The sequence below is a fragment of the Naumovozyma castellii genome, chromosome 1 (assembly GCF_000237345.1).
Source record: "Naumovozyma castellii chromosome 1, complete genome".
Lineage (NCBI taxonomy): Eukaryota > Fungi > Ascomycota > Saccharomycetes > Saccharomycetales > Saccharomycetaceae > Naumovozyma > Naumovozyma castellii.
The window spans coordinates 2701259-2712866 of NC_016491.1; the positions used below are offsets into that span (position 1 = coordinate 2701259).

Sequence of the window (11608 nt, forward strand, 5' to 3'; positions counted from 1 at the left end):
GTGAATTGCGGATTCAAAATAGGTCATTTTTTAGTAAATATTTACAAAAGTGATCAACAAATCATTCTTAAATAAATAGTGGCTGAATAGTATCATTCCAATCTATTGAGTTGTGTAGTTGTCCTTACTTGTTTCTGAACAGACACACATCGCATAGTGTGGTCAGTTTACCCGGGGAGCGACAGCGTTACGGTGGCAAAAAATACAACTCCATCGAGATTTCCGATATATAAAGAACAGGTTAGAACTTCCTTTATCCACCTCGACTCCATATACCTCATCCTATATTTAACTTCCCAGCCCAAATCAAGACGTTAAATTACCAATAAGAGATTTGAACAATGAAGAAAGAAGAACACAAACCGTTATTAGACGCATCTGGTGCAGATCACTTAGATGACGATCCTACAGCTACCGCCATCTTAAGAAAAAAGAAGAAGGCTAATAACTTGTTGGTCGACGATGCTACCAATGATGATAACTCTGTCATTGCCATCAACTCTAATACCATGGATACTTTAGAATTATTCCGGGGGGACACTGTTTTGGTTAAGGGTAAGAAGAGAAAAGACACCGTCTTGATCGTTTTAATTGATGACGAGCTAGAAGACGGTGCATGTAGATTGAACCGTGTTGTTCGTAATAATCTACGTATCAGATTAGGTGACCTGATCAGTGTGCACCCATGTCCAGATATTAAATACGCTACTAGAATATCTGTCTTACCAATCGCAGATTCCATTGAAGGGCTAACAGGTAATCTATTTGACGTCTTCTTGAAGCCTTACTTTGTTGAAGCATATAGACCTGTTAGAAAGGGGGATCATTTCATAGTAAGAGGTGGTATGAGACAAGTAGAATTTAAGGTTGTTGATGTGGAACCTGAAGAATACGCTGTCGTTGCACAAGATACCGTTATTCATTGGGAAGGTGAACCAATTAACAGAGAGGATGAAGAAAATAACATTAACGAAGTTGGTTACGATGACATTGGTGGTTGTCGTAAACAAATGGCTCAAATTAGAGAAATGGTTGAATTACCTTTGAGACATCCTCAATTATTTAAAGCCATTGGTATTAAACCACCAAGAGGTGTCCTAATGTATGGTCCACCTGGTACTGGTAAGACATTGATGGCTAGAGCTGTTGCGAACGAAACAGGTGCCTTCTTCTTCTTAATAAATGGTCCAGAGGTTATGTCCAAGATGGCCGGTGAATCTGAATCTAACTTAAGAAAGGCCTTCGAAGAAGCTGAAAAGAATGCACCAGCTATTATTTTTATAGATGAAATTGACTCTATTGCACCAAAGAGAGATAAGACAAATGGTGAAGTGGAAAGAAGAGTTGTTTCCCAATTATTGACTTTAATGGATGGTATGAAATCTAGGTCAAATGTTGTCGTCATTGCAGCTACTAATAGACCAAACTCCATTGATCCTGCATTGAGGAGATTTGGTAGATTCGATCGTGAAGTTGATATTGGTATCCCCGATGCCACAGGAAGATTAGAAGTGCTACGTATCCATACCAAAAACATGAAATTAGCTGATGATGTTGACTTGGAATATATTGCATCAGAAACTCATGGTTATGTTGGTGCTGATATTGCATCTTTATGTTCTGAAGCTGCCATGCAACAAATTCGTGAAAAGATGGATTTAATAGATTTAGATGAAGAAGAAATTGATGCTGAAGTTCTAGATTCATTAGGAGTCACGATGGATAACTTCAGATTTGCCTTAGGTAACTCTAACCCATCTGCCCTACGTGAAACTGTTGTGGAAAGTGTTAATGTTACTTGGGATGATATTGGTGGTTTAGATGAAATTAAACAAGAATTAAAAGAAACCGTCGAATATCCTGTTTTACATCCAGATCAATATACGAAGTTTGGCCTATCTCCATCAAAGGGTGTTCTTTTCTATGGTCCACCAGGTACAGGTAAGACTTTATTAGCAAAGGCTGTGGCCACGGAGGTTTCTGCTAACTTCATATCTGTCAAGGGTCCTGAATTGTTAAGTATGTGGTACGGTGAATCAGAATCCAACATTCGTGATATCTTTGACAAGGCAAGAGCATCTGCACCAACTGTTGTGTTCTTGGATGAATTGGATTCCATTGCCAAGGCAAGAGGTAATTCTGCTGGTGACAATGGAAGTGATAGAGTGGTGAATCAATTATTGACAGAAATGGATGGTATGAATGCCAAGAAGAATGTTTTCGTCATTGGTGCCACCAATAGACCCGATCAAATTGATCCAGCTATTCTAAGACCAGGTAGATTAGATCAATTGATTTATGTTCCACTACCAGATGAACCAGCTAGATTATCCATTTTGAAAGCACAATTGAGAAAGACTCCATTAGAACCAGGTCTTGATCTTAACGCTATTGCTAAAGCTGCACAAGGTTTCTCTGGTGCAGATTTATCATATATTGTTCAAAGAGCTGCTAAATTCGCCATTAAAGAATCTATTGAATTACAAAAACTCCTTGAAGAATCTAAGGAAGTTAAGGCAGAAGAAGATATTGAAATGGGTGATTCTGGTGCTGAACCAAAACAAGAATCCGAAGAACCAGAAGAAGATCCAGTTCCATTCATTACTAAAGAACATTTTGCTGAAGCTATGAAGACTGCTAAGCGTTCTGTTTCCGATGCAGAATTACGTCGTTATGAAGCTTACTCACAACAAATGAAGGCTTCCAGAGGCCAATTCAGTAGTTTTGATTTCGAAAATGCTGACGCAAGTGGTAACGGTGGTAATGGTGCTTCATTCGGTGCTGATGGTGCTGGTGATGACGATGATTTGTACAACTAAACGATGTAAACTTAATATAGACTAAGTTATATATAAATAAGATACATTTTAATAAAAGAAAGGTTAATGTTATAAAATAGTGTTGTCGTAATAGAATGCTCTAAGCATGTTATTGAAGTTTTTGAATGAGAATAATTAAGTTATGTAATGAATAAATTTATGAGAATGTGTATACGGTTTGGAATAATGAGTGTGTAAATGCAGAATGTTGATATGATAGTTTATTTAAAAAACGAAACCCAAGCTGATCTTTTAGTATCAGATTGATTGATTGGTTTATCCAACCCACTCTTTAAAATGGTGGGATATCCCTTTGAATTCTTCCTCAATTTAGTTGGGACTTGGGCTTTATTTTCAGTGTCACTTAATGGAGAATTGTAAGGATTTCCACGGTAGGCGGCTGATGTCTTGCGTGGAACAGGGCTATATTCTTCTTGTTCTGAAATTGTATTTATATGAGTATTACCACAGAGGTTGGACAAACGGGATCTTGTTGATTCTACAGTAGATAAAGTGGCGGACGAAACCAATGATGGTAGCGACATATTTGAAGAAGAGCGAGAATGAGAATTTGGACTGCTTGAATCGATGTAGTTTCTGACCTTGCCCGGTGTTGGAGCATTGAACAATAGTAAATCCATTTGGTTCTTTCTTAGGCTTTGTTCTATGATTGGTTGTAATAATGGAGATAGGCATATAATTAAATCCTTGGTCTTTATAGTAACATCCCAGTCAAAATATTCCAATAGTTCACGTTCGATAGTGTTCACTTCTCGTATCTGTAGTAATCCATCAGTATATTGGGCCCAATGTTTATTCATGGGAGAGGAGTCATTTAGAGTCTTAGCTGCAAGAATCAGACAACCTAAAAATATTCTGTGTCTTGTAGTTTCGATACCGTACACATTACAAGGTATTATTGATTTTAATTTGGAAAGGTACACTGTAGTAGCCATGAGTGTTGGAGTTTGTACATTAGAATGCTTAATTAAAGCCTTGATAAAATTTGACAATGTAGGTATTATGTGAGCTGTGTTTGTTTTTGGTTCACTGTGTGGTTTCACTTGAATGATTGAAGCTGTCGTTGATGCTAGGAATTGAATCATTTCGTGGGACACAGCCCTCTTGTTAAAGGATAGTAAAGCTTCGTAGTCTGACATATCAAATGATTGGATTGTTAGATTAAAAGGAATGGTTTGGTGGTTCGGCAAGATAACGAAGGAAGGATGCTGTATTAGTTGATAGAAACGTTCGGTAATCTATCTTCTTGAATATGATCTTTATTATATATCAAAGGGGAATAAATCCTATTGCAGGTGAATCAGATCCAAATTACCTAACTGAGTATAGAGTAGCACAGCTCAGCGATCGGAATACAGCCATATTTAGGAGTATGTTCACTGCTTGTTTCACAGGTGTTTATTCTAAATTTGGTGTAATAAAGGTCTAGGCTGAGCTCAAGTCCTCGAGCGAAGACGGGACCGTAGCACCTTTCCAGGAATTTGGTGAAATTTTCAGAAACCTGTCATCTGAATTATTTTCGTGAAGTGTCGCGTCAAATTTCAATTTGGTTTTCGCGTGCTGGTTTTAAAAATGTTTACCATGCTGGACAATGGTGCTGCACCAGAAACGAGCTTTGGATCTAATCCAGCATGGGAGTACGCTTCCAGCTGCAGTCTTGAAGGTTTATTATTGGACCCCCGTAGCTTTGCTGCTTAGCTAAGGTCACATAAATGCACCCTTACTTTTGGAATAACGTAGCATCAAGATAATCTAGTCATGAGGAAAATGGAGCGTCGTTTCTTAAACCCTCTGTATTAACTCAAATGCCAGAATCCTTGTAAGGCGTATCACCCACACGCTGTCTTGACGACAAGACATAACTTAAAGAGAAAAGAATATTATAATTACTAACATAGGTATACAAAGTAGATGAATAAAGTAGAAAAAGGAAACATTAAGCCCTGTCTTAGAGCTAAATTTCCTATCTAAATGTTTAAATAATACAACATTAATAACGCGAAAGATAAAGTTAATTGACGCAGTTTATTAATCATAAATGCCAAAGAGTCCAAAACGCCAAAGTAAAAAAAAAATTAGAAAATAGTCCATAAAAACAAATTGTGCTCTAATGTTTTATCAAGTAATGTCACGATTTTTCATTTCCTAGGCTTTTCTGTAGATGGAAAACCCGTATATATTCATTTGTAGAAGGGTTATCACTTGTCCTCCTCATTCTTGGATGCACTTTATTATTTTCGACCAGTTTAAGTGAGCCTGCTGTTGGGGGACTTTCACGAGTTTCTGGTTGTTCGGATGTTGTCATGGGGAGGGTATTAGGATGTGGTTTCTTCTGAGCTGATGTGCCAATTTTACTTTTCTTCTGTGGCGATTCACCTCCATCTTTTGAATTAACAAATTTATCATTGGAATATTGTTTAATCTTAAACCTTTTCACTGATTCCTTTTCTGAGGCATCAGACCTTTGTGAATTTTTTCTCTTTGCTAGAAATTCTACCTCCTTTTTAGCTAAAGAGACCTCCACTGCGCTCCTATCACTATTTTTCTGTTGTAGTTGCAGTAGTTGCGACTGCAGAGTCCAATGCGAAATAGATGTTAATGCTTTCTCTAAAACCTCAATAATTTCTTCATTTTCTACAATCTCTTTATCTGTAGAGTCTTTCAATCTTTGTACTAGACTCACTATCGAGTTCTCCAATTCTGTGGTACTCCTAAGAGAAGATAAAAATGGATCCTTAGTCACTGAGTCATCATCCTTCGTAACAGTTGAACTGCTTTCTCCTCCTATTTTCTCCAGTTCAGTTGACTCATTGCCTGGTCGTGTCTTATCTTTTATGGTGCTTGGTTCCTCCGGTGTCACTAAATGACTCGAGATTTCCTCTGTGCTTTTCCTCTTCATCATTTGAGGAACTTCCTATGTGGTTGTTCTGTGGTTCTTGTGTTAAAGTTTGAGTGTTTTCCTGCTGCCTAAAAAGGAATAAATATAGTTTAAAGTTATCAGATAACGGAGATTTAACGTTTGTTATATAAGTGGAATAAGAGGGGATCGAACTAGCACAGAAATAAGGGGAGCTTAAGGGGTCTGTGCTTTAACACGGTATCCTCAGAAAACAATACACGAATGGACCATTAACGGTGAGTGAACGGTAACGCTATTGCTTCGAAACTTTGCGGGTGAAAAATTGTGCTTCGTGTGTGGTGACACATAGGCGCTTACGTAACTCCATCTCTCTTCAATTTGAAACTTTATTGAGATAAAGAATATAGAAATTAAATATACATATACAAATGTATATATATTGTGGGGTGTTGTATCTATTTTATGAATTGTTGGTCAACTTGTCGATTTTCTCTTGAAGTGTGTCCAGTTTCTTTTGATGAGTCTTTAATTGCTCCTTAATGTGACTGAATTGTTCCTTTTCATGCTGTCTGATAAAGTACTCCTCCTTCGCTCTTTCCCTTTTGAGAAATGAGTCCTGTATACTACCTCTGGAACTGCCGATGGAGCCGTCCGAATATAATCTCAATAAAGTTAGATTGTGACATTGATATCTTAGGGATCTGGCGAACGTTGTACGGGAGGCCAGCATAATAAAATGTTGTATCTTTAGTTAGGATTTTATTAGCGTTATTCGCAGGTAAATAATTTTTATGTTTCCTTTTTTCCTCACTATTGTTGTGGGCTACGCCTATTGTTCTTCGAGATTTTTTCTATTATATATGAATCTTTAAGGGGTTCCGAGAGCGGGGTAAATTTTCGGAAGATTTACTATTGTTCTAAATTTGACAGATTTCATTCATTGAACATTAAAAGTCGTTTATTTTATATTATTTAATTGGTTATGTAAATTGATTAATGAATGCTGGCGACGTCAACATCGCATGTATTGCTGCTATACAAAAGGGAGGGGGTTTTGTTTTTCAATTGCTTATTTGATGATTGTTTATTTAGTCTTGACCTTCTTGGAAGCAGGTTCTCCTGTAATATCAAGAGGTTCCTCTTCACCTTCACCTTCTGTTGGTTTCAACATTGGGGTGGTAAGTTCCATATGGAAATCTTTGATGATAGAATCCACATCATCAATATTAAGTGGTCTAACATCACCCAACTTCTTGATCTTAGCGGTAATTTCTTTAATTTGGGCATCTGTTAAATTCAAATTCAATTGATCTACTCTCGATTTGATTGCATTCCAACCTGTTAACCTATTGGCGAAATGGATATACCTCTTCAAACCGAAATCATGTGGATCTAGAATTTCGTATGTAGATGGATTAGCCAAGATAGCCTTTGCATGAATACCGGCTTTGTGAGTGAAGGCACAGAACCCAGTAATTGGATTGTTAAATGGAATATTGACTTCTACTGCATCAGCAACCAAATTTTCAATATCTCTGATTTTCTTCAACTTATATTTGGATTTGACATATTCTGGAGCGGCTACAATCATTCTAGCCATTAGCCCACCCAATGGGGTAATACCGTTTCTTTCACCGATACCTAAAACACTGACATCGATTAATCTAGCACCACCTTCCAATGCAGTGTAGGCATTAGCAATGGCACAACCAGTATCGTTATGGAAATGACATTCAATGTCGCAAGAAACAACACTCTTTAAAGTTCTTACTAACTCATAAACTTGTCTTGGATTAGCACAACCGACAGTGTCAGCAATACCAACTCTGTTCACACCAATTTTGTTGACAGTCTTATAAATGTTTAGAAGATCGACTAAATCACTTCTGAATGAATCTTCAGAAGAGAATCTAATTTCAATACCTTTGGATTTAACGAAATTGATAACTTCCACGGCACTATTGGCAATATAATTCATATCTTTACCGTGAGAATATTGTCTTAAGAATTTGGAAGTACCAATAACCACATCAACACCATCCACACCGGTTTCCACGGCGACTCTGGCGTCATCCATATGACATCTAATATGAGTCAAAATTTTGGCCTTTAAACCCAATTTACAAATGGCTTCACAATCCTTTCTAGATTGTTCGGAAGCCACTGGGGAAGTTAATTCGATATAATCAACACCGAAATCATCCAAAGCTTTGGCAATTTCGATCTTCTTTTCAGTGGAAAAGAAAGCGTTGGCGAATTGTTCACCTTCTCTTAGTGTGGAGTCAATCAATTGGAAATTATTGACATTAGATAAAAAGTCAGCTGGGTTTGGACCGTATGGGTTTTGTTGGGCTGGACCGGTGGTAGATTCACCGACTTGCTGGAATTCTTTTTCACTCATTGTTCTGCGATAGTGTTACTTGTAGTCTGCTTATCAATTATAAAAATAAAAATAATAGTAGACAGAAAGTGAACTTAAGGGACAATCTAGAGAGATAGCTCTTACTTATATAGAGTAATGAGGTTAAACAGATGAGATTGAACTTAGTATGAGTAATAATGCCGTTACGTTGTTAGTTGGTGTAAACTTGAAGAGATCCTTGAAACTTGGTGAAAAATTCCAATGTGACTCAGTAAATCCCATGGAATTTCAATTCCCGGCGGAAAATTGCTCTACTTTCACAGTTTTTGTTGACAGCGAAACAGGGCTGGCTGCGTTCACGGGATCTCTCCGAAGAGCTTCTGCCTAACGCTCTGGGGCCATGCGAGTCCATCATCACACGCTCTCCCTCTGAGTCAGACAGAAAATGGGTGGCAACAAACAGACGCGATCTGACACTGGGCATGGACACAAATTAATCTCACTGTTAATTCGCCGTATCTATTGCGAATCAACGTAGGGAAAACGCCAAGAGCTGAAGCACTGTCGTTCCCTGCGCTTGCTTTGTTTTCCCTTTTGGATTCGTTCTGAGGCGTGTAGTTGGTTTTCTATTCATTTAAGATAGATGAAGGTAAAAGTTTTCATATATCTTGTGGAAAAGGTGCAAACACAGAAATATACACAATATTGCCAATACCGAAAAAAAATTATTCTGAATTTTCCTATAATATAGTTAGATAGAAACGCACCAAGGTGCAATGTAATATTTTTTTTTCTTTTTTGTTTCATTAATTTAATTTTATTTATTATTTAAGTGCAAATATTTACATTCATGCTAGTTCAAAAGACTACTACCATATACCTCTCCATTTTCATCATGCTAAGTAGGTGTATGATTCCCCATCATCGCATCTTTGTAGATATCCTTTTTGAATCAAACTGTCAATGGCTCTTTTTATCATGGAAACTTTTGCATTGAACCTTTGATGAGACTGTGCTATGCATTCATTAACCAACATTGTATGTGGCAATTTCCTCTTAGCCTTCATAATTCTAACAATACATGCCTCAAGGAATATTTGTCTTTCTGCACCCAGCTCCTTTTCAACTTTCTCGCTTTCAGTAAGATCAGCTCCACCAGAAGCTCTTTGTGAATTACCATCTGCTGAAATTAGTCCATTTAATATGTCATTCTTAACACCACCTGCGAAGTTAATGTTCGTTTTTAGTGCCTTGTATGGACGAGCCAATTTGAACTCGGTGTCGGGCTTCATTAGAGCTTCTAAACCAGGTGGGGTTTGTTGAATTAATTTGAATTTGATGAATGGCACCATTGCAGCAGCAATGTTTTGAATGGATAACGATGTGCCTTCTTGAATAGTTTCTAAAGTCAAAACATCTGAATCATTGAAGAGTAGTAAGATTGCCATCTGGAACAAGGTCACTGTGAATTGGAAAGGTACACGGCCAGGTTTACCTATATCAGCTATTAATTCCCCACGACAGAGAGGCCATAGCCATTTTAAGATTCTACCATTATGCTTTTCAGTGTATACTTGTTCCAACTTCATATGTGACTCTTGTAATTCAATGGGTAGCTTGAAATCAACCTCTTGATAAGAAAAGGGCCACATATTTTCAGCCAGTATAAATGGTTGTAAAGCAGGTAGTTTATAGTTCTTATTTGCTTGTGCCTTTTTAAGAATTACATCGAAGTCATCTTCTAAGATTTTAGATAATCTTACATCTTGGAACATCTTAGTAATTTTACCAGTATATTCCATACTGTTTTCACTTTGTAACCTTTGAATAATTGCCTCTTCATCTTCGTCAGATGTGGAAGTTCCGTGGATTAATCTCTTGGCAAATAGTCTACGGTAGTGGGACTCAAATGCATCCTTATCGGTTAAAAATTTGAAAATTGTCATAATGTCATCTACAGACATATCATTGACCAATTCTGACTTACTTGATTTCTTCAACAATTGATCGCTGTATTTAGCCAACATCTCTGATGTCTTGGAAGTAGCAGATCGTGGAGAACCAGGAGGAATAGCAAATTCGTTGGAGTTTATATATCCTCTGCATGCATTGTCTAAGGCCTTTGTAAATAAGGGCTCATTACGGAAACAGTCTGTGGTGATGGAACGAAAAATACCATACACCTCAAGTAATTTTTTAATATAACTTTTTGGTGGTAGCGAATTAATGCTAGCAAGGGCAACTCTCTTTGGATTACTACCTTCATGATGAGGATGGTTTTGTACAGATGCTTTATGCATGGAAATTAATTCAGAAATATCACGTTCTCCTGATTTTCTAATATATTCTTCGTAAGCAGTAGCTAATTTGGGGAGTAATGTAAAATCTCTCTGCATTAAGGAATAGAGTGCAGATATTTTTTGGTGGTCTCTGGAATCCAATAACGTGATAAAATCAGCTTCCAGCTTATCAATATGATTTCGAATTAAGACATTGTTCAAAGTCTCCGAAAGAGGTTTTCTTGTGTGATCATCCCAATACATGGACATACTTCTTTCTTCACGTTTAATCAGCTCGTGAGCTTCAAAAATATAGTCCGTAACAGAGTGTGTGGATAAATATTCTTCTGAATATTTGGTGTAGTATTCTTCTGTATTCTTTAAGAACGGTTTCTCAAACACTTGGATATAGACATTTAAGTTTAGTTTCTTTAAATCTTGCGGGTCAATTCCTAACGCAACTAGTGATTTGATAGCTGTCGCAACGTGACCTCTTTGGATTAAGTTGCCGTCTCTTTCAGCGGTGATTTGTTCTAATACTTCTTTGACGAGATCACTACTCTTAGGATCGAATAACACCTCTTTCCATGTCATTAAGCATAAGGTATTGACGTCAAAGATATATCTCTTACCATCACTTCTCTCCTTTTGTACCCAATATCTATTCATGTAATCAAAAGTGTGATTTAAAAAGATTGCACCCACAGTGAATCTTTTCCAACGTCTGACGTAAAATTGTAAGAATGATTCATTAGGATTCTTTTGGAAATTAGAGACATATTGTCTCAAATAAACTCTTAATTTCTCATAAATTTCACTACCAACTAGAATGGAAGATTGATTGTTTGTCTTATCAGTATTGAATTGGCCTGATGAACGTGATTTATTAACACAGTAGTTATAAATTGCGGTATAAACTTCCATGTACATTGTCGGAGAAAGAACTTTATCAACACCAAATGAAGAAGCATTGGATGCGGAATTGTCGTTACCTAAGATTTGGCTAATACTAGGTTCAATAAAGTTCCATGTTGCCTCTAAATCATCCGATCTTGGTAATGAATCAGGCATGGTATAGTTGGTTGTCTTGTATATGATATAGCACTAAACAGGTTGGAAATCTTCTCTAAATTTGTATTGATAATGCAATTAGAATGCTTTATCGTAAAGAATATAGTCCTGGTAAATCTATAAATGGGATTGACTTTACTTTTCTTCCTCCCCTAAGCTGTTTGATCAAGTTTACATCTACTTTTATTTTAGATTC

At 37.0% G+C, this 11608-nt stretch overlaps 6 protein-coding genes across 6 annotated transcripts; 1 reads left to right on the forward strand and 5 right to left on the reverse strand.

Annotated features, from left to right (window-relative positions):
- Window positions 1-341: 341 nt before the first annotated feature.
- Window positions 342-2819, forward strand: CDC48 (AAA family ATPase CDC48; the record flags this gene model as incomplete). The annotated part of the gene is made up of 1 exon (XM_003674266.1): window positions 342-2819. One exon carries the CDS (start codon window positions 342-344, stop codon window positions 2817-2819), a length of 2478 nt encoding a protein of 825 aa, XP_003674314.1.
- A 221-nt stretch (window positions 2820-3040) lies between these two features.
- On the reverse strand, window positions 3041-3979 carry NCAS0A13770 (cyclin family protein; the record flags this gene model as incomplete). The annotated part of the gene is made up of 1 exon (XM_003674267.1): window positions 3041-3979. One exon carries the CDS (start codon window positions 3977-3979, stop codon window positions 3041-3043), a length of 939 nt encoding a protein of 312 aa, XP_003674315.1.
- A 989-nt stretch (window positions 3980-4968) lies between these two features.
- NCAS0A13780 (uncharacterized protein) lies at window positions 4969-5742 on the reverse strand (the record flags this gene model as incomplete). Its single annotated transcript, XM_003674268.1, has 1 exon — window positions 4969-5742. One exon carries the CDS (start codon window positions 5740-5742, stop codon window positions 4969-4971), a length of 774 nt encoding a protein of 257 aa, XP_003674316.1.
- A 418-nt stretch (window positions 5743-6160) lies between these two features.
- STF1 (ATPase-binding protein) lies at window positions 6161-6430 on the reverse strand (the record flags this gene model as incomplete). The annotated part of the gene is made up of 1 exon (XM_003674269.1): window positions 6161-6430. One exon carries the CDS (start codon window positions 6428-6430, stop codon window positions 6161-6163), a length of 270 nt encoding a protein of 89 aa, XP_003674317.1.
- A 354-nt stretch (window positions 6431-6784) lies between these two features.
- On the reverse strand, window positions 6785-8101 carry LYS21 (homocitrate synthase LYS21; the record flags this gene model as incomplete). Its single annotated transcript, XM_003674270.1, has 1 exon — window positions 6785-8101. One exon carries the CDS (start codon window positions 8099-8101, stop codon window positions 6785-6787), a length of 1317 nt encoding a protein of 438 aa, XP_003674318.1.
- Window positions 8102-8955: 854 nt separating this feature from the next.
- On the reverse strand, window positions 8956-11412 carry CDC53 (cullin CDC53; the record flags this gene model as incomplete). Its single annotated transcript, XM_003674271.1, has 1 exon — window positions 8956-11412. One exon carries the CDS (start codon window positions 11410-11412, stop codon window positions 8956-8958), a length of 2457 nt encoding a protein of 818 aa, XP_003674319.1.
- Between the last annotated feature and the right edge of the window lie 196 nt (window positions 11413-11608).